Source organism: Labeo rohita, chromosome 1, assembly GCF_022985175.1.
Source record: "Labeo rohita strain BAU-BD-2019 chromosome 1, IGBB_LRoh.1.0, whole genome shotgun sequence".
Classification (NCBI taxonomy): Eukaryota; Metazoa; Chordata; class Actinopteri; order Cypriniformes; family Cyprinidae; genus Labeo; species Labeo rohita.
Window position 1 is genome coordinate 26541328 of NC_066869.1, and position 27755 is coordinate 26569082.

The 27755-nt window shown below is 39.4% G+C and overlaps 1 protein-coding gene across 1 annotated transcript in view; it reads right to left on the reverse strand.

Moving 5' to 3' along the window:
• The window catches only part of hhip (hedgehog interacting protein), a 37789-nt gene extending 10800 nt beyond the window's left edge, over window positions 1-26989 (reverse strand). The window contains exons 1-11 of the mRNA XM_051111875.1: window positions 26292-26989; window positions 23374-23566; window positions 19060-19201; window positions 15613-15814; window positions 9350-9501; window positions 8170-8343; window positions 7917-8060; window positions 7356-7477; window positions 5912-6035; window positions 5303-5433; window positions 3021-3105 (exon numbers count right to left, since the gene is read on the reverse strand). Coding sequence (XP_050967832.1) covers window positions 3021-3105; window positions 5303-5433; window positions 5912-6035; window positions 7356-7477; window positions 7917-8060; window positions 8170-8343; window positions 9350-9501; window positions 15613-15814; window positions 19060-19201; window positions 23374-23566; window positions 26292-26561 — 1739 coding nt within the window. The 5' untranslated portion in view covers window positions 26562-26989. The remainder of the gene's footprint in view (window positions 1-3020; window positions 3106-5302; window positions 5434-5911; window positions 6036-7355; window positions 7478-7916; window positions 8061-8169; window positions 8344-9349; window positions 9502-15612; window positions 15815-19059; window positions 19202-23373; window positions 23567-26291) is intronic.
• Between the last annotated feature and the right edge of the window lie 766 nt (window positions 26990-27755).

A 27755-nucleotide genomic window follows, 5' to 3' on the forward strand; every position in this document is an offset into this window, starting at 1 on the left:
AACTATATGGAGAAAAAAGGAATTTTTTTTTTCAGTAATGACAATCTCTATTTATTACATGTGATGTTGGCTCATTTTTCCAGGCAATTTTGCTCCAGGCTTCAGCATGGTCTGGAAAATATTTGCCATTTCCTGCTGATGAAACACAGCCCACATGATGCGTTCACCAACATACTTCACTGCAGGTATAGCGTACACTAAGATGTGGGCAGTGTTAGATTTGCGCCACACATACTGCTTTGAATCTAGGCCTTATCTAGAGCACAACTGCAATAGGGCCACTACTAAGGCAAACTTCAGATGTGCCGTCTCGTGGTCCCCTATACCTACCAGTGTTACAAAGGACTCTTATCTTATAATTGACTGGTGGACTTCTGTGTGGTTCTTGGAAACTGAACTTTGTAGTGATCAACAGCCTTTCTGCTTCTTGTTTGAATGGAGAGTTTTTGAGGACCAGCCTAGCCAGTGTCTGGGTGGCTTCCACTTCCAGATAATTGAACCCTTTGGAAAATCACTTGGATATTGTTTTGTATTTTTCCCTGGAATGCTTTTAGTTTTCATTTTCACAGCCTTCAGTCCTCACTTAAATAAAGCTGCATATTATATAAATTATTCTAAATCATTTTTTGTAACACTTTACAATAAAGTGTCATTAGATAACATTAAAAAATAATGAATAATACATTTATTACACTATTTATTAATCTTCGTTAAAGGAGAAGTCCACTTCCAGAACAAAAATTGGCAGATAATGTACTCACTCCTTGTCATCCAAGATGTTCATGTCTTTCTTTCGTCAGCCATAAAGAAATTATGTTTTTGTGGGAAACATTTCAGGATTTTCCATATAATGGACTGGTATGGTGCCCAGATTTTGAACTTCCAAAATGCAGTTGAAATGCGTCTTCAGAAGATCCCAGCCGAGGAAGAAGGGTCTTATCTAGCGAAATGATCGGTTATTTTCATAAAAATAATGCAATTTATATATTTTTAATGTCAAACGCTCGTCTTGTCTCAGTCTGTCTGAACTGTTTTTTTCTGGTTCATGACAGTTAGCGTATGTCGAAAAACACCCTTCTCATGTTCCCCCTTAACTTCAAAATCATCTTATATCGCTGTTTTGCCTTTTTTGTTGAGGGTGTTTGATCTTCTTTGCATGTTCACTTTGCAAAGACTGGGTCAGTACTTCTGCAATGATGTAGGATGATTTTGAAATGATTTTTGAAGTTGAGGGAGAAAATAAAAACTCAAAAGATTGGAGTTTTTCGACATACCCTAACTGTCTTGAGCCAGAATACACAGAGTTCAGGCAGAGCAAGACAAGACGAGCGTTTGAGATTAAAAAGTGTTTAAATTGTATTTTTTAATGAAAATAACTGATTGTTTCACTAGATAAGACCCTTCTTCCTCGGCTGGGATCATTTACAACCGCATTTAAACTGCATTTTGGAAGTTCAAAATCGGGGCACCATATCAGTCCATTATATGAAGAAAAATCTTTGAATGTTCAACTCAAAAAACATAATTTCTTTAAGACATGAACATCTTGGATGACAAGGGGGTCAGTACATTATCTGTAAATTTTTGTTTTGGAAGTGGACTTCTGATTTAATGTTAGTTAATAAAAATACAGTTGTTCATTGTTCATGTTAGTTCATAATGCATTAACTAATGAAAGCCATATGAGTATGTGAACTAATAATTGATATTGCATATTGATATGCAAGGTGGATTTATCAAAATGTGAGACTGAATTTGAAAATTCAGCTATTTTGGAATGTCAGTGCTTTGTAACTAATAAACAAGACACAGATTCTAAGTTTTGAATCATTTCACCTGATAATAGAGGGTAATTTATACACTCATGGTGTAAAAAGGTCCAGTAAAAGGACTTTGAATGGCGTAGAAAGCACAAAAACAAGTTTCATGAGCGATTGGTTTGAATTAGAGACTTGACAGATCTGCCTGTGCCTATTGTAATGTCCCTTTTTTCTGGAAATGATATATTTGATCTATTAAAAATGCAAACACTTTTGGCAGTTGTTATGTGGGAATTCATACGCTCATTTCTAATAGATGATATGCCTTTCATATGTACTTGGCTTGGTGAGAACGATTTTCGAGATCTATCGTAAAAGTGGCTTTTAGTGGTGTAAAACACACGGGTTAAATTACGCCATATTGAAAAATCCCACGAGCATACAGAAATGATTAAATCCTTTAACCGACTCCATTCACATGTGTTGAATCTCTCGCTGTGAACTCGTGCACATGTATGTCAATTGGATAAATTCGGTTCAGCCGCAGATGCATGTGAGCGCACTCAGGGTTCTCAGAGAAAGCATTCCCTCTGTTGAAGACAGGTGTGTAAGTCCTGTCCAAGCAAGGAAAACACCCAACCGACCACACAAGCTCGCTAGTTAACCAGCGCTGTGTCCGAGCCACCTTGACTGTGTTGGTGTTAGAAACACGTTACACTAACATTTGGAAATGGTATGCTTACTCTCCAATTATGGCCGAGGTTTGTGTTGGCTAAGACCGGCAGTTGTGTGATGATTTGTTTAAGGGAAGCTAGAGTCCTCGTGCGTGTCTGCGAGCGAAAACGAGTAATGCTTTAACGGGATTATTCACCCACAAATGACCATTCTGTCATCATTAACTCACCCACAAAAGAAAGATATATTGTAAGGCGTCTCAGCGTTTTTGTCAACGCTTCGGACCCCATCGATTTTCATCGCATGAAAAAATCCAGTTGTAACATTTTTCAAAATAACCTTCTCTCTCTTGGTATGAACTAACCACGCAGATGTTCAAACCATAGCACGTAAGAAGAATACCGGGGGATGTTTTGTAAAGCGGAATAAAAATGGAATTAATTACGCGTGTTTCAATATTAGCATTGCTCAGCAGTAACATCACATATTTCACATGCAAGCAATGAAAACGGAAAAACAGAGAGGCTGTTGCATAAACTCCGTTGTATACAATATGTTGCTCTGTGTATTTGAGGCTTAACGCACCTTTTAGGGTCCACCAACTTGTAGAGTTTTCCGTTGTGCGACTGTATCGCCGTGCTTTTGCTGGAAGCGAGGATGTAGACCTCACCTGCAGAAGCAAAAAAAAAAAAAACATGTAGGTCTTTTAGGGATCTCATTTGTCTTCTCTCACCTTCCTTCCTTCCTACTCGTTGCACTTGACACTGGTGCATGAGAGGGTTTCGAGAGGGGCTCATTAAATCGTCATGCAAGTAATTTAATGAGGAGCAAGCTTGCAGCACTGTGCACAGATTGTAAACATGTGTCAGGAGACTGCCATGTGGGTCTCCAGTACAGCCTTCCACTGAATCCCTCTTACAAATCAGCAACAAATGCTATCTCTCCCTCACAGAGGCCCACTCTTGGCAAAGCTCGGGATTTATTCTCTGTCACACTTGACCTGGTGTTTGGATTCGAGAGTTTATGTTCCCTGTGATGCTCTGAGCTGTGGGGATATTACATGGTGGCAGAGACTACAGCCTAGCAGCAGTGAGCGGGCATAACTTTGGCATCCAGTTCACATAAAAATGACCCCCATTACTGTTCCCGTAAGCCTGAAATCAGTTGTTATCAATGTTGAAAGAACAACTAAGGAAACGGAGGAGATTGCGCATATAAACTCTATATGCTGACAGATTGCGCTGACCTTTGATTTCCAATTGTATCGTCTGTTAGCAGCAAAAGAGAGGAAGTAATCTGTCAGGAAACTAAAGGAGTAGTGTATCATAGCAGAATGTTCCTTAGAGGAAAGATTTGAAAATGGGACGTAAGACAAGGGATTGGTTTTCTTTCTGTTCTGTGTCATTCAGATGATTCTTGGATTCGGGAGCCACTATTTCTCCCTCCTGTGACTACAGTATACACAGTCTAATGTAAAACGATCACTTCATTAGACCTTGTCTAAACTAAACAAATCCTTTGTTTTCTTTTTTGCATTAGTGCTTTTGAGAAATGCCTGTAGTTACACTACTGTTCAAATGTTCAGAAGCCTCTTATGCACACCAAGGATGCATTTATTTGATCAGTAAAACCAGAAATATTGTGAAATATTATTACATTAATATAATCATTTGTTTTTAAATGTGTTCTCCTGTCTTCAGAAATCATTCTAATATGCTGATTTGGTGTTTGAAAAAAAAAAAAAAACATTTCTTAGTTTCTCAGTGTTTATTTTATTTCAAACTTTCAAGGATTTTTCTCCATATAGTGGACTTCAATGGGGATCAGCAGGCTGAAGGTCCAAATTGCAGTTTCAATGCAGCTTAAAAAGGCTCTACATGGTCCCAGATGAGGAATAAGGGTCTTATCTAGCAAAATGGTCATTTTCTATAAAACCAGTTGTGCATCCACAACTTTATGAATTACGTAATCACATGGGAAAGGTCACGCATGGTTAATTCTTCGCCTGTGTACTTCGGTTTAAAAAAGTAGGAAAAAACTCCATCTCATTTTCTCCTCTAACTTCAAAATCGCCCAACATAGTTGTTTTATCATTTTGTAAAGGGAGTGTTGCACATTCACTTTGTCGGGTCGGTACTTCCGCCTACATCACGCATGACCTTTCCAACATGACTATGTAATGCGTTAAGTTGTGAAGGTGAGCATTTGTGGTTAAAAAGTATATCAATTTTCATTTTTTTTTAGAAAATGAACAATCGTTTCCCTAGGTAATACCCTTATTCCTCGTGTGGGATTGTTTAGAGCCATTTGAAGCTGTATTGAAACTACAATTTGGACCTTCAACCCCTTGGCCCCCATTGAAGTCCAGTATACGGCTATAAACTTCCACTTCCGGTGGCGCTGCTCTGCTTGCGACCCAGGCTCGTGCTCTACCTACATTAGGTAGAGTGTGGTTTTTTGTGTGTGCTATTTTGCAACTATGTGTTTTATGTAATGTGGTAGTTGTCTTCTGAAGACAAATTTCCCTAAAAAGGGACAATTAAGTATACCTTGAACCTTGAACTACTGAAGTGTTTTCCTCAAAAACCTTAATTTCATTTCGACTGAAGAAAGACAGACATTAACATCTTGGATGATATAGGAGTGAGTAAATTATTAGGAAACTTTAATTCTGTAGTGAACTTATCCTTTAATTTCTTTAAATAAATATTTTAAAAAACAACAATTTGAACAATAGTGTATGTACCTTCTGCGTAATATAGTTTTTAAAGAAAACTTGACAGAACCCATGAATAAAGGTTATGACAGAAGCACACAAAATGTGCGGTGAAATGACCACACATAAAGCTTTTTGAGAGCTCACTGACCTAATTCATCTTCGCCAAACCCCAGGATGTGGCCTACCAGCGAGGAACCACAGGAACTGCTTGTACCAAGACAAAGAGGCTTCTCTTGCCACGACCTGTCTTCTGACGGCCTCTGCAGAATTCTGAAGTTCCTGTAACAATCATAAAGTCAAGGGTTAAAAATGTCATTGCTCTGTCTACTCTGCACAAAGTCCCAGCAGAACATCTTTATTTTACAAAACAAAATCACATGACATTTACTGCTTTGGATTTCCAGGAACGATTTATTTTCTAAAGTTTATCTCTCACTGTTGACAAAAAAAGGCAGGCTGATAGTGAGGATGAATTACAAACCTGCACAAAGTGTGAAAAACATATACCAGCGGCCCATTGACCTGGCAGGAAACCTGCTATCAATTTTCCCTGAAAAAGCTCTTTTTCTTCATTGGGGTATGTGCCGAGTGTGTGTGTGTTGGCACAGTCAATTGCACAGGAAAGATGGCAGTTTCCATTCGCAGTTTAACAATTATCAAAAAAAAAAAAAAAAAAAATTTAACGGAAGTTCAATATCCGTTTTTTGCAAGCATAATTAATTATTATAATATCACATCATATAATAACGCAACATACCCATTTTTGTCTCCAAATACATAACTTCCATAAAGTCTTCTTGACTGACATCCCCTGTAGATGAATCCACCGACTGGGACGGCACCTTCATTTGACCCCAAATCAAACATAGATGGCTCATTTTCTGTGGGCAGACACACCAACAACTCACCATTAAAAAAAGAAAAACAGAGCAAGGTAACATGTGGTTGTACATTTTATGAGTTTTAGGTTATTTTTATGAGTTATGGGTTATTTGAGCTCCAAAATTCAAATGAGCTAACGGAAATCATCTGCATTGTTTGGATAAGTCAATTTTACACATTTTACACTCTAAATGTCTTCAATCACCACCCTACATGTGTCGCAAAGTTGATTTATCCCCATAATAACAGTTTTCTTTGTTTGTGTAAGGGATATCCATGTTTACCACAATCTGTCAAGAGACCATTAGCACTTCACACAGGCTGGTTTTAATTAGCTATTCCCCAGACGGTTATAAAAACACTATGTAAACTTGATATGGAGGGCTATGTTCGTTTCACTAAATGTCCTTATTAACGTTGAGTTTAAGCACTGTTAAGTTCACATTATAGCTCAAATAGATTAGGAAAAGGACACGAGAGGAAAGGGTGAGGTAATCCTACAATTACTATTGAGTGTTTGTGTATATTTGTGTATGGCTACAAAGATTACAGCAGCTTAGGGAATGGCGAGTATTATAACGTTACAGTCAGAGCCCCGTAAAACAATAAAATGTGATTTAATGAAGTAAGTCATTCACCATGGTGATGGTTTAACATCGTAAATGGCTTGGTGTTTGGGGTAATTTGGCTCGCTCGCCAGACAATCTTTTTGGGGTTTAAATGCATTGGTTGGGAGAAAGCCATATTTGTTTGCTGCCAAATGTGTACGGAGGAGTACAAGAAAGCCAATCCATTACTTTGGCCATAGGAAATAATATATATTCACTTCTGGTATTGATTTAGGGTCTTAGTCAGCACGATTGAGAGATGGACTGCCATGCTGCTCGTTTTGTGTTTCAACAATGTACTAAATGAGCATATAAACGCTCTTTGAGAGCGATACATAATATAGTTATATGTGCTTGCAAGTCCCCAGGGATTAAAAAAGAATTTTAATATTTAAAGTATGTTCTCACGTTATGAAACGATAGTGTTGTAATGAAACTCTTGAATAAAGCGTTGATCGGTTTCTACGGAAAGTCTTAAATCATTTTTTGGAACACACTCCTATTTCATCGAAGACATTCTGTTCTCAGCATAAAAGCTTAACATTATTTCATAACCAGTACATGGACTGAGAATTTAATGTTTTGTGAAATACAATACAGGAACTTCTTGAGTGGTTGCCTGGTTGGAATTACTTGGCTTGTTGAAAAGCCTTTCTGCTTGTACAGTAATCCATCATGTTTTTAGAAATCAGCCACTTCTAACAGACATACCGTAGTCTTTCCCTTTGATGACCTGTAGGATCCTGCCTGTTGTCGTATTTTTGCCAACAGTATCTGTGCACAGGATCAGCAGACTCCCATTGGTGTCCATGCGGAGCTTATCCACTGCACACCTAGACCACAAAGTACCATTTTAATGCATTTTGCAGTAAACAACACTGCTATTTGTTATATGACACTTTATTTAAATATAAAATATATGTGTTTGCGTGCACTTCTAATTCAAACAGGCGAGACTGGCAATGTCCCTTAATTTCAGACACATCTTAACACTATCCAGTTACATTCTCGAGAAATTCCGTGCTTCCACCTTTATGGTAACAGTTTGTGTGGGTCCATAAAGAAATGATTTACTGCGTCTGGATTTACTAGCCTGCACAAAACCCAGACCTGAACTGGAATGATGACTAGAACCCTCATCGCCCAACATCAGAACCTGACCTCAGTGATGTACAGGTGCAATTTCCCACATCCATATTCCAACATATAATGTAAAGAATTTAAAAAGCAGCTGTTAGGAAAGGACAAATTCAGTAACATGTTTGACCTTACCTCCCTGGGTCATGCAGTCCATGGGCAAAGATTTCAGGAGGCTGATTTGTGCTGTTAAAATAGGGGTTGTTTTTGGGTATAGAGTAAGGAGTGCTACAGCAATCTGTGTCCACATCCACCCGGAGGACAGATCCTGTGAAATCACTATGGCAAAAGAACACTCCACTGAATATATTTGAAACAGCACTGATATATATAGCTTGACTCATCAATAGTGCCTGATGTATTACAGCTATAAGCATTCAATACTTACCTCAGACCATCCATCTCCTCCATATCATCCAAAGTGATCATGCCATCACCTAAAAAGATGTGTAGAAGCCCATCAGGACCAAAGAGGAGCTGTCCTCCCAGATGCTTTCGGTGGAGCTCAGCTACTTCCATTAAAACCCGAGTGGTCCTTGTGTCCACCTGGTTTGGGTTTTTCCTAAAACCAAATATTAAAACATATATAAATATAAATATAAAACCAAATCCACCAATCCATCCATTTTCCAAACCACTAGGGTAAAAACCTCTGTAGGCTCACAAGGATGACTCTATTGTAACATAGAAAATAAATACATTTTAATACAAATCTGAATTATTATATCCTTTTTTGCTCCCACTTTATATTAGGTGGCCTTAACTACTATGTACTTACATAAAAAATAAGTACAATGTAATGATTGTGTTCATATTGTATTACAAAACTCTTTTATACGGGTAAGGTTAGGGACAGGTTTGTTGGTATGGGTAGGTTTAAGGGTGAGTTAAGGTGTAAGGGATTGGTGAACAGTGTAATTACAAATATAATCAGAAATTAATTACAGATGTAATTACATGCAGATTTAAAAAAAAAAAAAAAAGAAGTACAACATAAAAGCATGTATGTACACAATAAGCGCAAAATATATTTATTTATTAGTTTAAAAATGACAAGAGATTATTCCCTAAAAATCAGCAAAGAAAATGCAAAAAGGGGCAACGGATTCCATGTCTGATTATCATGGCATTTGAAAGGCTAATTTACAAAATGTATACTTGAGCTCGTTTTGTTAATGCTGGGTGTTATGCATCGCAGCTGGGGAGCCGAACACAATCAGAATGGATGTCAGCTTTCGTGATAATTATATGTTGTGATTACATATCTCTATAAAACATTCATCACTGTCAGCGAAGGCATTTCACGAGGAGCTCGGCTTCTCATGACTTATCCAAAACCACATGGAAAACAAACATTACGCATACAAGTCCATGTGTATAGTGTTTGATCCAAGGCCGTAACCAAGTATTGACATTGGGGTAGGGCAAGGTTTTGTCTCTAACTGAATTTTGATCCTTTTTTTTGGTTTGTTTTGCTTTTTTGAATATCAAGGTGGATAGTCTGGTGATATGTGAATATGAGAATATGTCTATGATGGTTGGTCAGGTGTTGACTGGTTTCTCATTACCTGGACACAGTGTACTCGACAACACGAAGAATGTGGTCGTGTGGTCCGATAGCCCAGCGCTCTTGGTTGGTCGTGTAGGAGACGTAGAGCTTTCCATTTTTCTTATAATTGGGGTGGAATGCAAGGCTTAGCAAGCCCCTTTCATCTCCTCCCTGCAAGTCAGATGGGGTACACAAAGAATCCAGAAGTTAATTATGTCCCTTTTTTAGATTGGGCTGGGCTGCAAAAAGCTAAAGCCGGGCCTCCCCATGTCCCCCTCTCTCTCTCTCTCTCTCTCCTTTTTCTTTCTGTCTTTCTCCATCTCGGTCTCTCTCCATATGGGGGCCAGTTACCCCATGCCCTCTTGCCCCCTTGCTTTTTTCCCTTACCTCCCCTCTCCTTGACTACTGCATTACAAACGATTATAAAACATTTGACTTCAAGCAAACCCCCCCACACACCCACCTTTTCACCAACCCCGTCTTGGTTATAGGCGCTTGTATTTGGGGCCAGGCTCCTCTGGGATGCCCAGGCCCTCCTTGCGGCCTCCATTGTGCAAGTGATTTGTGTGTGTAATCTTTGGGGGATATCCGTGAATGCAGTGCCGAGTGGCTGAAACAATTCATTAGCTCGCTCGCAGTTCATAGAGAGCACAAAAGTCCAGGATTCCTTTAGCACCCCCATCCACCCTCTTCCCTCTCTCTGTCTCTCTCTCTCTCTCGCTTTTTATTTTTAAACCCATGCAAAATTTGAGAGAGGCAAGAAAAGGAATGGGCAGAAAAAAAAAAAAAAAAACACTCCCACTGTCTTGGCAACAAGTTAGAAAACATTGAAATTGCTTGTGTAATAGGTAAAACCTCTCATCCCGGAGGCTACTACATGAGTTGTCACTACTCTGGTGGTCCACTCATCATAGGCCGTTGTAATAAGCAGCTATGTCGCTTTAGTTCCTGGGGAAAGTAATAATGTTGGGCTTTCCACCCTTTCATCTTTCCAACTTTGTTTTCTTTCTGGTAACACAAATGAAATGAATGAACAGATTGCTAAGCGCACGCCTCATGAATGAATCAATGAATCAATGAATGAACAAACGGGTTTGAGGCAAGTCCCTGAAAAACGATTATGATTTAATGCTTTGGGATAAGACATAACGCCAGTTTAATTACAGCGCATACACTAACAATTTAGTGATATTGGCTGTCGAATAAGTAAACAAATAGAGTTTTCATGAAATTAGCTGGCTGTGCCATCTCTGCGGCATTCCTTTCGGATTTCTCACAGGAATTCAGCAAAGAGAGGTCTTCTGTGGATTGCTCAAGTTAACGGCGTGGTTCAGCTCACAGTACACGCCAAAACATACAGATCATAAATTGGTCAGAGCGACTCTGTTGGGCTGTGCTGAAGTAATCCAATTCGAATAGGCTTCAAGTGCGAGCGCTCCATCTCTGGAATGCTCCGGAGGAATTCGAATTGGATCTGTAGGGACATGAATAATAGCACTCGGGAGGACTCTTTAGCAGACCGCAAAGAGTGAAATCACAAGCAAAACTTTGTGGTACCCATTAAATGTCTGTTCCACATTAGTCAAACACAAAACGAGGTTGGGTCGAGTTAACAGCAGGTTGATATCATTTCTCCACGCTCTGCTTTTGCGAATGAAAAGTTCTTCCTTTTCCCGAAACTCCCTCTCAACATGTTGGACTCCTGATGCACTGACCTGAATCCCAAAACAAACACAGAAGGAGCAGGTCAAGTTAAGAATTCCAGAGAGTCGTATGATCTCAGGCCAGGGACCACCAAAGAACAAAATTAGCTGAAATATTAGCTTTTGCTAATGATCGTTCCTTCAACAAGTAGGCACAAAAAAACCCTTCATTTTTCCAGGCCCGTTCCTCTGGGTGCTACCAAAAACTTAATTAAGAGAAGACAAACTTCATGATATTCTCCCTCCATCCATCATAGGGCTACGTGTACAAGCCTCTGCTTAGCTGCAGCGCTGGTACATATTGTTCCACTGCGGCAGCCACGAGAACTTTTCTTAGACATCTCATCAGTGAAATGTGGCTTCAAAACGTCATGGTCAGGGGTTCTGTGTTATTGTTAGCATTCTGTGCGTTGCCTGTTGCTTTGACAGTGTGAAGATTAGGTTGTAACAGCTTCTCGAAAAGAATGCTAGTGAGAATACATGAGGGTCAGATGTATTCGCAGACAGGAACAGGGAGCGCTACCGCCCCCCTCTCCCGGACCCCCATCCGCCCCATCGGCAGCTGCTTGCCTTTCAGGGCTTGATGCATGGCCTGGCTTGCACATTGTTTCTGAGCACCTTTTGATCCTTATTGGCTCAGGCAATCCTACATAAAGAGGCATTCCACCCGAGCTGATTGGAGAAAAACAATGCGTGCCTACCTCAAAGGCAATCTGAAATGCTCACTAATTCAGAGTTCCATTTAGTTCAACACAATGAATCCCAAGACCCAAGTCAAATCCCCCTCCTCCACCTGTTAACACACATTAATCCTGTGACAGCGCTGGAGTGAGGATCGCTCACTTTCAAGCGGTGAAAAGAGCAGATCGAATCGTAGGATAACATTCACTTATTGCAGCGGCAGCTCTCTGGAGCAATCCACAAATCTTCTGAATGGCTCCATCACAGGTGCTCATCCTGTCTCAGGGGTCCTCGCAAAGTCAAAACCCCGGCCAGGAACTCCGAGGAAGCTATGCGAGATGACAGCTAAGCAGAGGCCGTTTCTCAAAGAGGACTGTTCAAAGAGTCAAAGGACGAGAGAGGAAAAGGTCCATTTGTCAAAGCCAGGATACTTATTTTTTGACAGAGTCGAGAGCCCTCCTGCTCGTCTAGCTGAAAGAGCTCAACAGCTGTGCGTGTCAAGTGACAGAGTGCACAACATGCTGTGATCTATTTGCTTCGGCAAGAAATCGTTTTTTGCAGCTGGAGCCCTTGAGTTAGTTGATACACCACAATGGAACTCCGCTCACATTGCGTGCAGATGTCTTCTTCACTACGTCTAGCAAGGACAACAACAAAGCAGTACCATACTTGTGTACCTATCATGTCAACTTGAACCGAATCAGGGCTCTTTCACACAAATAGTTTAGAAGATAAACACTTTAGGGCGCTGAAATCCTACGCTTCACAATTTCGCTTGTCAATGTAGGACTTTTTTTCGGCATCTGGAACACGGTAACTAGTTTACAAGACATCCCAAAATAGACAACTGGTAGTTAACTATTTAAGCACCTCTACTGATAGCACTCTTACTTTGTTTAAACCAATCAGACTGGTGCAGGGTTACGCTTGAAGACCAGCCACAGATGTGAGAGTGTAATAAAGTAGTTTGCAATAAATCAAATATGACCGCAGTCCTACAACATGCTTCCACAGTAGCCAGTGCAATCCACCTTGCTGGATCTAAGCAGCAGAAGCCAAAATGGCTATCCTTCTCCGCCGTGTCAAAACCGAAAAGGCATTATGTGTTTGATCTCTGACACTTCCTTTGGAAGATCTGAATTGAGACATCTGAGTCAGTGACAGACAAGAGTCTGTGATCTGTGAATCTTTCAAAAATCTAGCTTAAAACAGATGGCCGAGTTCTAAGGAATGTGCTTTTTGTATTATTGTTTCATATGGTTTAAAAAAATGTTGAATTTATGAAACATTTCAATGACTGTAAAAATGTCATATGGTATAACCATTAAAAGGTTTTCTTTTATTATATTAAGACATTTTGACTTTAAGCCTCACAAAAGATATCAAAATAAATGTAAAAACCATGCCATCATAGAAGAGATGTATACAAGTCGTATGCATTAATTTTGCCATATTTTTTAAAATAAATGAAAGAGATAATTCACGCAATGTGTCAGTTGCGTTGCTCACACTTTTAAGGCCCAGAAAGGTAGTAAGGACATTGTTAAAATAGATCATGTGACATCAGTGGTTCAACCATAATGGTATAAAGCTACAATAATAGTTTTTGTGCCCAAACAAAACAAAAATAACTTGATTCAACAATTTCTTCTCTTCCGTGTCAGTCTTCGACGTACGTTCACAAGACTACCTTGATGCATGCGGGAGGTCAAAGGTTGGACGTCTTACAGGTTTGGAACGACATGATTGTTAGTAATTAATGACAAAATTTTCATTTAAGGGTGAACTATCCCGTTAATTTGATCATATTCTTAAATTAACACATCTGGACAAAAAAAATAAAAATGAGAACCTCATTGACCCACCTGTGATGAGAAAAAACTTCATAAAAGGGAAGGAGAGATGTTAAGTAGTTTGAAGACAGCCTGTTTTTGCATTTCAGTACACAACTTCCGTCAGTAATTGGAGAAGCACAAGTCGCTCCGAATATTTGATAATGTCACACAGTTTGTTTGCGTGTGTGAGTGACTGAAGAGATACGGTTTCATCAGAGAACACCCACGGTGCTCCGGAAGACTCCCTTAAGTAGACAGAGCATTGTTTCCAAGCAGTTTGGCTTAACTGGCAGTAAGGGGATTGGGCTTGAAGGAGATACACAACATTAAAATCAAAGTCATGATAAAACACTATCGTCCCCCTTCATGCCCAAGTCGGGTCCCAGCGGGTCTCCGGGCCTTCCACGGGCACAAAGGCCACATGTCCTGTTGATGCTCCGAGTAAACACAGCCGACTTGAAATGATAACGGCTAAACTTGACAGAATAGCACTCTTGGGGACCGCTGGGGCTTGAGCTTACTCTAATGGTCATAATGATTGCTTTATCCACAACCAATTATGTTTAATGATGATAAGGCACATTGGGGGTCTTTCCTGTGGGGCTGTTGCATGTTGACTCCATAATTACTCCTTCTCCTTTTATAAGTGAAGCAACGGGAGGTATGCAATATATATAAACTTCCTGTCAAAAAGCAGGTCTTGTTCTACATCTCCGGACACTTCCTAAACAAAATGTTCTCGAATTACAGAATGCCTCACTACTTGTGGGGGCAGATAAACATCTGTTGTGACACACGCCATAACTACTACTGACAGACATGCATGTAAGCGAACGCTACAGCTGGCAACATTTCAGCCTTTCTCACTGATCCTCAACAATCAAACACAAGGTTTCCTCTGCTGGCAGTCAGGTTGACAGCAAGCAAACCACACACATAGAAGCCCACATACAGAATACATTTGTATAATAATACAATTTTTGCGCCAACACTATTTTTGGCGTCAGTATCACCCTCCATTCAGGTTTTGATTTGTGGTGGGAGGAGAGGAAGAATGGAAATAAATCCATAGAAGTTGTTATTTTGCTTCTTAAAGATTCTATTCTGTTAGGGCGCTTCGTTTCTCCCACCTCGGCTTCGTCTGAGAAGGTGCCAAACCAAAATGATGAACAACAGATCTTTCAGGTTTCAGCGAGGCTTCCTGATTTATGCGAGACAGACTTCTCTGATGGTGGGAGGTCAGGCTGCATGAATATCAAATAGGAGCTAGTTTCTCTTCAGAGGCAGATATGTCAGCAATGTCGGGAGTGAAAACCTTCAAGTTTAGAAGTTTCCCTAAAATTCTATTTGCACGCTTAACAAAAATACTTAAAAGAACGTATAAATCCATTGGGATATCCACTGGGAAATTAATTGCATTGTATTATATATCAAATTTTCATTCCATGTCAACTTTATGTCATTTTTGAACTTCAGCTCTATTCATAGTCATTAATTTTTCATGCATCTCATAGTTAAACGTATCCAAGAATAAGGGAGGAAATCAGTAATGTTTTACATTATATGCCAGTGCACTGTAAAATGTTTTTACCAGTTTAAACTTAAAAACTTTGAAGTTTAGCACCAGCTTTAAAGTTTTAAGCGAAATCAACTTAAAAGTACAAGTCATTCCAACTCATATTATTTTAATGAGTTAAAATGACTTAGCTGATTTAACTTAAAATTTTAAGGCAGCTGCTAAACTTAAGTTTTTAAGTTGAAACTGGTGAAAACATTTTAATCACAGTGTGTTTTCCCAAAACAATGTTTTTATGAATTTATAGCTGTATAATATAAAAACAAACATAATTTTCTGTAGAATTTTCAAGTCACCAATGAATATTAATCTGATATACGTGCACATGATTGTAAGCATAAATTTCATATTCATTTCTTTATGTATAATAGTTTGTAATGAAAAAACAAAATCACTGAGCATACCTTTTAATACATAAAATAAAACATTGTCAACCCAGCCACCTGATAACATCAAAATGGCAATAAACAAGCAAAGTGCTGCTTACCTTTATACCACTTTGGACCAGCTTGTGAATGTCCAGAAAAGGCTCTTTTAGGAGCTCCATGTCATGTGTTAGGACACGGACAAATCCTTCCTTCTCCAAAATAAAAAGCCGCTGCGATCCATCCCCACAATGCACCACGCCAATAGGCTGTCGAAGACCACTAAGGATCTCCTGAGTGCAGTAACAGTTGTGTTTATGTTTTCTGTGGGAAAGGAATGGAAAGATTTGAAATTTTGATGGGTTAGTTTATGCATCAGGCTTTTAAGTTCTTGTCTAATGTCTATTTTGGTTATAAATAATGTAACTGTATAATTTGAATTGTTATAAACAGGTTTATTACAGTTAGGAACACGGCAGAATCCTTTCTGCTTGATGGACTGGTTTGGAAGTAGACTGAATAAAACACCACAGGAGAAGTTCATTTAACATAGTCAGACGTTGGGGGCTCTCAAGCTGTGAAACAAGTGTTCCATTAACCACAAGTCACATCTGATGTGGGGACACGCCAACTCGCATTATGCCTTAAATAAAACAAGGGCATCAGCGTTGTGGGTGCTCCTGTTAACAAGCAGTCTTGAAGGGATTTTCCATAGATGTAATAGCGGGCAAACTGGCAGCAAATGTATGTCTGACATCTTGTGCCTGAGCTGTAGAATAACGTCAGTCTGACGTGCTTGCAGTGACTGTGCCTGATCAGATATGCTGCTTTACTGGCCCTTCGCAATGGGAGGTCCCATGAAGAATTATGACGTTCATTTACAATGACTGTGGGCTCAGGGCCTTCTCAAAACACATGGTGGATTCACAGCTTGTCATTATTTGCTTCAGAAGGTCATACAAAAGTGAGGCATTTAGCACTGTTAAAACTAAAGGTTCTGAGGGCACACTTCACTGAAATGAGTCAATAAATCAGATCATAGTTCACCAAAAAATTACTCACCCTCATGTCATTCCAAACCCGTAAAACCTTCGTTCATCTTAGGAACACAAAGATATTTTTGATGAAATCCAAGAGCTTTCTGACGTGTCAGTTGCACTGCTGTCACGAATGTCAGGAAGCTCTTGGAATTAATCAAAAACATCTTATGTGTTCTGAAGAAGAGCCTTACAGGTGTAGACAGAATGACAGAATTTTCATTTTTGAGTGAACTACACTCTCAAAAATATAGGAAGAACCATTTTTGCTTTCACAAAGCACCACTCTTTAAAGCACCTTTTTATAGTCTGAAGAACCTTCTTTTGCACACAAAGTGTGAAACAGAAAGGTTCTTCAGATGTTGAAGGCTCTTTATGAAACCATTTGAACAAAAAAAAAATTCTATGACATCGTGAAGCACCTTTTTTTAAGAGTGTATCCCCTTTTTTTCCAAACACTTAATGAAGTTACAATTAACAGGATATTCAGCTATGAGCTAAAGTCTATCAGAGCCAGCCCCAAATGACATCCCTTACTATGTCCTGTCACAAATGGTCAAAGCCCTCTGGCTGTCACCAACAGCTCAGAGTTCCTGCTGAATAAGCACTTTCTTTGTGTTCTTAAAGCTGGCTAAACTCCGTCTGGCCACAAAGCTTTGGCTTGGAAAAGGGGGCAATGGACCAGTCAACGAGTACATGCAGGAATGTTGTGACATGGAAGGTTAGTCAGGCGTGTCTTGTCTCTAGTGACCTTGTTGGGGCTGCCCTGATGACCTAGTAGTCAAAGCAGGCCAGTACTGGGCCACGGGACATTAGATGACGGTAAGGAAGCTTCTCTCATGCCTGATGACGAATGTTGTTACACGCAGATGTCATTACAGGGAACAGCTCATCCCAAAAAATGTAAATTCTGTCATTATTTAATTACCTTGACGTCAAATGTTGAATAATGGACTGGATCTCTTTTCCATGCAGTTACAACGAATGGGAACTGGAACTTTCACGTGTCAAAAAGGATGCAAAAGTACCACAGATATAGTCCATACAACTTCTTCACTAGATTCCACGCTGATGATACATGGGGCAACTTTTAGAGTTTTTTTTTTTACCAGGCAACTTTTTTGAGCAGTGTTGCTTGGGCTTTCCCACTGAGAATGGGTATCAATTTTCTATATGCATACTTTAGATCGGTCGTGGGCCCAGTGTCTCACCTGGTTGCCCATTGGCGGAAACATTGCTCAAAAGGTTGCCCCGTTTATCAACAGCCTTACAGTACAATTTGTGTGACACAAAGTCATTGTTCACTGATAATCTTCCTTGCCACTGGCTGTTGCAACAAGACTCTGAGCTGATCCTTAGAATCAATTAGAACCATTCAGAACTATTTATGAATCATTCAGACTGGTTTTGTGAACTGGATCAACCGATTCATCAAAAAGAATAATTAGTTCACAAATCAGACATTGTTAATCATATATACTAATTAAAGTGCCAAGGAAAGCTAGTACAGCTGTCAAGACTTCAATTTTGGCCATATGACTATGAGTAGATATGGTATATATACCATATATATGTTATATATATACATATCCATATACACTAAAAGTCATTTTTAACATTTTTTAAAGAATGCTCTGCGGCTCATCAAGCCTGATCCAAATGACAACAAAAGCAGCAATATTGTGAAATATTTTTACTATTTAAAATAACTAATTTCTTTGAATATATTTAAAAATGTAATTTATTCCTTTGATAAAAGCTAAATTTTTTTAGCATCATTACTCCAGTCTTCAGTGTCGCATGACCCTGCAGAAATCATTCTAATATGCTGATTTGCTGTTCAAAAAACATTTATTATTATTATTATTATCAAAATTTAAAACAGTTAAGTACATTTTTTCTCTGATTAATAGAAAGATTCAAAGATTAGCATTCATCTGAAATAAAAAAACTTCTACACTACACCATTCCAAAGCTCGGAGTCAGTATTATTAATTTATTGATTTGAGATAAATTTCAGATAAATGCTGTTCTTCTGAACTTTCTATTCATCAATGAAACCTGAAAAAATCTACTCAGCTGTTTTTAACAGAATAATAATAAATGTTTTTGGAGCAGCAAATTAGAATATTAGAATGATTTCTGAGGGAACATCTGACTGGAGTTATGATACTAAAAATTCAGCTTTGAAATCACAGGAATAAATTACATTTCAAAACATATTCAAATAGAAAACAGTTATTTTAAATAGTACAAATATTTCAAAATGTTACTGTCTTTCCTATACTTTGGATCAAATAAATGCAAACTTGGTGAACAAAAGAGACTTCTCTAAAACATTAAAAATCTTACTGTTCAAAAACTTTTGACTGTAGTGTATACACCAGTCATGTGGAGGTATGCAATTTGAAGCTTGACAGCTCAGCTGGAATGACATAAGTGAATAAATATTGACAGAATTTTTATTTTTAGGTAAACTGTTTCTTTACAGTTTAACAGTAAAACAAATGTGTGAAACTGAATTAGGCATACCTGTTAATCACTTCTATTTTTTCATCTAACAGGTAGTTGGAATCTCGGCGCAGTTGCTTTCTGTGAAAATCTGGAAAGCACAGGCCTCCGTCCTTCCTTCCATAGTACTGGCAGAACTCATCCACGTCGGCTTGGAACAGTTCTAAAAAACACAGACAGACAGACAACTGGTCTCAGCCTGAGATAGACACCACACAGGGTCCACGGATGATGTAATCACCTCCAAAACCAACTGAATCCCCTACAGTCAAAGCTGTACTCGAGTCAAGTATGTCCTCAGCCATCAGACGGCTTATTGTGTGGGCGTTTTGGTGGTGATTCCGGTGCCAAGCTTAATTCCTATCTTGACTATGGTGCATTTATGAAATACTGAGTCTCAAATCAAGACATTTGTTTTTGCCTCTCATATCTGACAAGTGCAAGTCATGGTCATTCATATCGGTCCAGACCTTTAACCATTTGTTAAAAACAGTCATAGCTGACAGAACCACAACGATACACACTTCTGGGTGCTACAATTATGTGATGGTTGAACCCCAGTGAGGTATTACAAACCGCTTCAAACATGTGTGGTCCGTATGTGGAAAGTTTGTGAGTTTAATTAAACCCAAAAATGCCAAATGTTCAGTCTGTATCTCCTTCGCTGTTATATCTATCAGCAGAAACACGCAGGTTAAATCCAAATAAATGATAAGTACACACCCAAACTGATTGATTACATTTAAGAGATTAAGTTTGCTTGCTTACTTTTATGGGAAACACCCTTATTTATTTCTCCAATAGTAGCCAAAATAAATTAACCATAATTCAGATATCTAGCGTTGAGGAATGTGCAATGAAAATTGTGAAAATTAACTCAACACAACAGTCCATTTCTAGGAACCGTTTTCCTTTTGGTTGAACGAGCAGCACGACAACAAGGAGAGAGAACAGCACTCGGTTTGGCAGCCCCTGTGACCTAAAAACCTCACTGATATGGTTACCACCTTAGCTAAACCCTCTCATGGGGAGGAGTAGAGCAAATACAGCAGTGATAGAAACACAAACACACTCCTCTCCTTCCTTTCATCTCCAGCGAGCCCCCCATGCCGCTTGAGGAAGGGGGCTGCGTGTGGGAGGGAAGCAACAGCACCAACAACAGAGGTGATAGGATATCCCTAAACATCTAAACACAACAGTGAGATCAAACACACACACACCCACCACCACCACCTCCACTCACACTGGCATGCCACCCACACGCAAACCGCAGTGGTTATCTTGGGCCTGCTGGTGTGAGCGGTAAGGGTCCAGGAGTTGTTGTCAATAGTAGCTGACAGGTCAGAGTCTTTATGCAGTTCCCACACTTTTGAATTTCCATGATTTTCCATATCCTTTCCATGCCAGTATCTCATAAATGGTTAAAGATTTTTAAAAAACATTTTAATTCAGACCTATTACTAACGAATCACTCAGACTAATATGTGAACAGAAAGCAATTCAAAAGTCACTTAAAAATTTGATTAAATATGGTGGAAAAACGGGTTCTTTAGATGAATAAAATGTTCTTACACTAAGAAAAATAGTTCTTTTAAAGAACCAGAAGAACTGTTCACTGAAAGTTTCTTTGGGAAACCAAAATTGCTCTTCTATGGTATCACGAAACCCTTTCGTAAACTTTGTTTCAAGAATGTGGGAACCTGTTTATGTCTCCGTTATATCTGTGAGGTCGTGTGGATCAAAAAAAAAGTGTCTGCTGATGTGGGGTGTGAATATATCATCTCAAAACTACTTTTTGGCAGCAATATCTTCAACAGGTCAAGTCTTAACCTGCCAACCTCTCATTTGTTTAGATCCAGTTTTGCTCTATATTTTAGATGTGTAATGCAGTTTTGTAAATTAAATCCTAACCTTATTTAACCATACCTATTCAATGTCTGTATCTCATTTTGATGGATAAAGAGTTTTAAAAAACATTTTCATTCAGACCTGTTTACTAACAAATCATTCAGAACAGAACAAGTTCAACCATTTCTGACTGAAAAAAGCAATTCAAAAAAAGTCACTTAAAAACGTGATCAAATATGGTGAAAAAAGTATATTATACAGTTTAGTTTTTTTATCATTACAGTTTAGTTTTTTATCATGAAAACAAAACGCTAAAATTACCTGTTTTCTTGATTTTTAATGACTTTTAAACATAAAGGTTCTTTTTTTGACATTTATGATTCCATGAAGAGCTATTAACATCAAAAGTTCCTTGGAAGGAAAATGGTTCTTTAGATGATTAAAATGTTCTTTACACTTAGAAAAACGGTTCTTTTGGAAATGAAGAACTGTTCATTTGGGAAACCCAAAATGGCTCTTCTATGGTGTTACAAATAAACCCTTTTGTAATCTTTTTTTCAAGAATGTGGGAACTTGTTTATGTCTCCGTTATATCTATAAGGTCATGGGGATCAAAAAAAGTGTCTGCCGATGTGGGGTGTGAATATATCATCTCGAAACTACTTTTTAGTGGCAATATCTTCAACAGATCTGAGTCTTAACCTCCCAAAGTGTTATGCAATTTTGAGAATTAAAACCTAACCTTATTTAACCCAACCAATTTAAAGTTTAAGCTTTCCCAAATCAAATGAGATCAACACATTGAAAAGTACTGTAAATACTTTGGAAATGACATGTTTTTACTTAATCTCAGTGGACTGAAAGTAAAAGCCATGAAAATATGAAGGGACTTTTATTACTGTTGAAAACCAATATGCAATCACGGTCCAACAACATGGTTTGAAAATATGGATAAAAATGAATTACATGTACTGAAAGGACTGTCTAATTTGAACGATTCATAACTTCCCTAAACATGGCGAAAACACTGTGTGGCCTCGACCACGGTCTCAGCCCCTCCACAATATGCTCTGGTTTTATTGTACTGGCCTACAAAAAAACAGGACAGAGAGAAAGAGACTCCACATCCTCAGCGCTATAGTTATACTTCCATCTGGTTATCTTCCAAAGCAACCTGGGTGGCCACCCAAAGTACTTGACATCTTGATGCACTTCAGCAGTTTTACATATACACAACCTTTGTAGAAAAATAAATGTGTCATTCGTCACCACATATGCTGATTTGGGAGGGGGAGAGAGGAGGAGGGAAAGTCTTTTGGCCCCAGCTCCTGTTCTCAGAGTCTTTACCACTATTTTCTCTCTCTTTCTCTCTCTCTTTCCCATACGCTTACTCCCTCTACAAAGAGTCGCAACAGACAGCCCACCCTTATTTATCTGTTTTGTAGAGGAAGACAGAAAGGTAAACTGTATGCATACAGTGTCTCATTTTTGTTGGTCTGTTCACATTTCCGTGGCTGTGTATGTGCGTGTGGCTTGCGTTTGCTCTCTGTTTGCATATCGGCCCCCATCTAATCTGTTATGGCTGCGCTGATAGGAAGAAGGTTTGGTCTGGCGGCCAGCTTTTGCATACCATTCCATCTGATGGAATGCATCACACAGCGAATGTTGCAACACTATAGAGCAGCTATTGGATGTTTGCTCCTGATGTCATTCATGTTTGGGAGAAAATACAAACCTTATGATGGCTTAGAGCTTTTCAGGTCTTCGGACTCCTCCCCACTGCCATCTGTTTTTCCCCCCCTTATGTTTCAGAGGCCTTAATGTTTGTCTTTTCATTGAACGTAGGCTGCCACCAAGAAAAACAAACTGATTATGTGAGCATTGCCTTGAACAGGCCTCGTTTTCCGCTGCATCCTGTAAAGCGTGCGCGTGTGTGTGTGCGTTGTGTGAGGTGTGAGTGTCAGTCATGTCTAGACCGTAGTCAGACCATGCCCGCGCACACACATACCCAGAGACAGACGCACATAAACACCAAACACATCTTGGCAGGCTGTGCTGACGTAAAAAAAAAAGATGCTTGCCAAAGGACCGAAGGGAAGAAACAGGTCATAAAATCATTCATTTACAGCTACAGATTTTCAAGCTTTGTTAGGGGTGTTTTTGCGTTCTTCATTGTGTTTGTCACAACTTCAAGCTTCTATTTATTTTAAACAGAACATTTTTATCGTTTATATTTGTATAATACCAATAATTTAAAGCCTTTGTGATACACAAGTCATTGCAAAAAAAACGTGCAACAAGTGGTTCCTAAATGGCACTTCTGCCATGCAGGAACTGCCACAGTTATTTTGTTTTCTCCCACAGTCTGACGTGTTAATCTGAGGTAATTTGTTCACCCGGATTTAGAACGATCACAATACATGTGTCAGAACGGGAACATTCCTGATGTTCTTTATGTAAAACTCTTGCATGGATCTTGTTTGTTACCTGGTACGTGTCCTCTGCAGGTGTAGTAGAACTCTTGGCAGTAGTCGTGGCATAAGCGGGGTAGATCTTGTTCTCTGTGTGGTGCTTTTTCAACTTTGGGCGAGTGGAAGAGCATCTGGGCATGTGGTGAGCAATGGGCACACTTAATCTCCTCCAGCAGTCTAGAGCACTCTGTGTTATTGGTTGAGAAGATCTGAGGAGTGAAAAACAACCAGCACAGGTTAAAACTGTGGCTCTAATTGAACGGCAAATCCAAATTGCACTCATGCCACAATGCCGTTCTTATATAACGACTGTATATTGTGTATATACGTAATAAAAGAAAATCAAACTAGGTGGTTTGACACACATTTTTGGAATGTTTTCTCGTTAATTGGACGAATTCACATTCTAAACATCTCTCTTAACAAACACCACACATCCATGTGGACTTGATTTCTCCTGATTTGTTTATTTGAGCTCACAAACAGCTAAGCCAAAATTGCACCTCGCATGGCAGCTGAACCCATGCTGGAGCGAACGGACCGAAATGAGGATACTCAAAATGTTTCTTAAGTCACCAAACAAAAGTAAACAGTAGATTAGGGCCGAGAAAATGAGCAGGCTTATTTATGTAACAAATTAGCTGTAATAAAACAACAATGTAATCTGCTCCCTTCCCCAGACATGCGCCTGTGCCGCAGCAGTCTGGTAAACCTCCCTCTCTCTGTGTGAGGTCCATGTGTAAACACCAATTTATAGATAGACGGGCACATCATTCCCGTGCTGGTATCAACAAATTAGCAGTCTGTCCAAGTCAATTAGACCAGCACACCCAGCAGACAGCGCATAGACGGCCCACCTCCTCCCCGGCCCGCCGCTCTGCGTAGTAAACCATTTTGACAGATTTCTTTGATTTTGATTCTCCAGATTCTTTCGAGTGAATCAAAACCATCTTTGTGGGTGGAAGATAAAACCGTGTCCAGAAAACGTACTGACACCTCCATATGAACCAGAGAGTTCGGAACGGGAATTTTCAAGCTCTCTTCGCTCTCAGTCTTGCAGTGGCTGGTGTGTTAGCCCGATCTGTGAGTGGCAACTCTCCTGCTTTAAATTGCCCATTGATTTAGCGAGCCATGGACTGGCACATGGTCCATGGAGAGAAGCATTTGTGTGCTCTCAACCATGCACTCTACCCATATGTTGCTGGGATGGGCTCCAATGTTGCCATCACCCTCACCAGCAACAAGAGGACCTTTGTTTTGTTTTTTTGTGCTTTCCAAAAAATGCCAAAAGTTGCTCAAACCGGCTTCGAATCACACCACGGTCTACATCACAGCCTTGTAAGGCCATACGTAACTACTGTCAAAACACGCCAGTGCAAATAGGAGGCACGTATAAGTTCAACTGTCTATTACTTAGTTAACAGTATATGCTTTGAAATAGTACGGTTCGGCATGAAAGGTCACGATAGTCGTGTTTATATGGTGAAATCTGAGCAGATGTTGGGATGATGCATTACGGCACACAACATCCTTTGTCACTGAAACTGACAGAACAAACGTAAACACAAAGACTCATTCGAAAACAATCGCTCGTCATTTAGCGACAAACAATGAGGGAAGCTACAGCTCTGAGGTGCCAGAAAAAGGTGATCGATGATCTTAGTTACCACAACCGTAAGATTCAACAAACAGATGATTTAACGAATGAATCACCTGACACGATTCACGGAATTCGCAGTTCAGCCGCCCTCCAAATGAAACCACAACTGAGCTAACTTCCCCACAAAACCTGTAAGCTTGTATTAAACAGCTTAAGTGAAACCATTTTGGCCCTCTGGGAATTGGTGTAAGTAAGTTTGGGGTGGGGAGCAGGACAAATACTCACTCAAAGGCATTAACTAACACTTGGACAGAGCCAAGGACTGGGGGAGAATGATGTTCTCCAGCTTCACCCATTAGTGAAACTAACAAACACAATGGTGTTGTTGTTATTCTTTTGCCATAAGCAAAAAGACTCCGTGTGTGGGCAGTGTAGTGGGGAGGAGGAGATGTCGACTCTTTTTTGTTCCATTCAGCCTCGCTCTTATTTGCATGACTTGAGCAAATTAAATGATGCAATATGGCTTTTTGTCACAAACCGACGTGCGATGCCACCCAGCCGCGTATGTCGATTTGCGGAGGTTGTTTACATGAGAAAAGAGAGCGATTTCTCGGCATAGAATGCGTTCATTGATAAAACTATTGAGATGAATCTTCTCACGTCTATAGAAAGCCTCAGAAAGGTGCGATTCATTACCGATCGAGAGACATTTGTTTCCCATCTGTTTTATGCAAATTATATCCATCACTGCGAGAAGCACATGCTGTCATTGAAACATCAGCGAGAAAAGTTGCGCAAAATGTCTAATCTACACATGCAAACATTGAATTGCAAGAATACAGGTTTTAAGAGCGATTCCGATTTCGGAAACACAATGTTGCTGCAGGGGAGCATGAAAATTAAGCGATTTCATTCATACGCCTCGTGCTCGCGAGTGAACCGCACCGCACGCGTTCTTACCTCCGTCCGAGCTGTTTTTAATTGTTTTTCCATGTAAACACATGCGGGACGGACGTCTTAAGCCATTGCGAGCGATCTCGCCGTGTTTATCGGCGTCTCATGCCACGCTATTTTCTAAGTTATAACAAGTTTAACTTTTAAAGCGCGTCTTGAGACTCACGCGTTCTGCGCCTTGCTGGTTTTAACGCAAAACGCGTTCGATACACACAGCGCGCTTACTGCTTATACTGTGTGTATCCATATGTTCAGCACAAGATCAACCATGCATACTGCTGTTGCAAACATCTCAAAATCAATGCATTAACCCGTTACCATAACAAAACATGCATGAGAATCACTAGGTCAATTTGAGGCTGCAGGAAGCCTGAACATACCCGAGCATCTTTGCGATGGAGTATCTGATACGGAGCCCTCCTGGACGGACAGCAGGACACGCGAGGATACAGCCTGTGACAAACCTCCCCTCCGCCGCTTCCCTCCAGTGACAGTTTTCTCTCTTTCTTCTTCAGGCGTTTCGGCAGACTTCCATCGTAACATCTCCTCCTCCTTGGACTTAATTCTCCTTTCTCGCCGAATTTCGCATCACCACATTCCCAAAAATTGGCCGCGATGGCCAACAGGAGCACAAATTTCAAATGCTTCATTTTCAGAGGGATTAAACCAAAAGCGGAACACGCGACTGCTCAGAAATCAGGACTGCCGTATGACAGTCCCCACGCGTCCGGAAAGTTGTTATAGAATAACTAATATTGATTAAAGCAACTATTCGCTTATAAAGTAATCTGAATTAAATAATAGCAAAGGTGTTAAAAAAGAAAATGAAAAAAATGATGATAATAAATTAAGACAAGTGCTGGTTATGATGTTGTTAAAGTGGAAAAAAACATGATACTGTATTTTAATAAGAAATTCAAAAAAAAAAAAAATAAAAGTGATCGGATTATATACAGAAATTGTACGTCTCCTTTCCCAAAAGTTAAATCCCGTTGGTGCACAAAGGTTGATGCGTGTGATCAAAAGTTGCACTAAGTTGTCTGTTGCATGCTCTTCAGTGCACTCACATGTTTCCCTGTGCTCTTTCCACCTTCTTTTTAACCAGCGCGCGAGAAGGGGAACGCGCACGATGACGTCTATCCAGTCCGGGAACGCGCGTCATCGTCTAAGTAAATTAAACTGTTACACACTGTAAGTGTAAGGTTAACGGAAAACAATGTTGCATTGCTTTTTTTTTTTACATTTTATTGTTTATATATATCGTTTGGTCATTACAGTACGAACCTGTTACCATTTTATTGAATGTAAAATATAGATGAAATTACTATTGTTATGTCTTATGATGCATTATATCTTATTTATTTCATATTTCACTGACACGAGTTTCACACTGACTTTTTATTGTCTTTGTGTGGGGCACTACTGACCTTAGTTGCTGGAAATTTAGATCACTTTTAAGTCATCATGATGCTTTCCATGCCAAATATCAATGATATATAAATTAAATGGAGAAATGTGAAGACTTTGTTTCCCATGTTTGAAAGGTGTCTACCTCTGGAAAGCACTGCTCTCTTTGCATGGCCGCTTGCACTTTTCAGCATTTCTGTTTTTGCTCAAAAGTGGAGGAAGTACTACATTTTTTACACGCTGAAGCTTATGCTACACAAAATTAATTACAATTATTATTATTATTAATATTAATAACAATATTACTAAAAACATTTAAGATATTCATATTTTTATATGAGGATCCACACTCTCAGTGAAACAATTAGATAGTGTAAAATGTTTGGTTAACACTTGTAACACTTTTTATAATATTTTTTCTGACAACCACAGATACA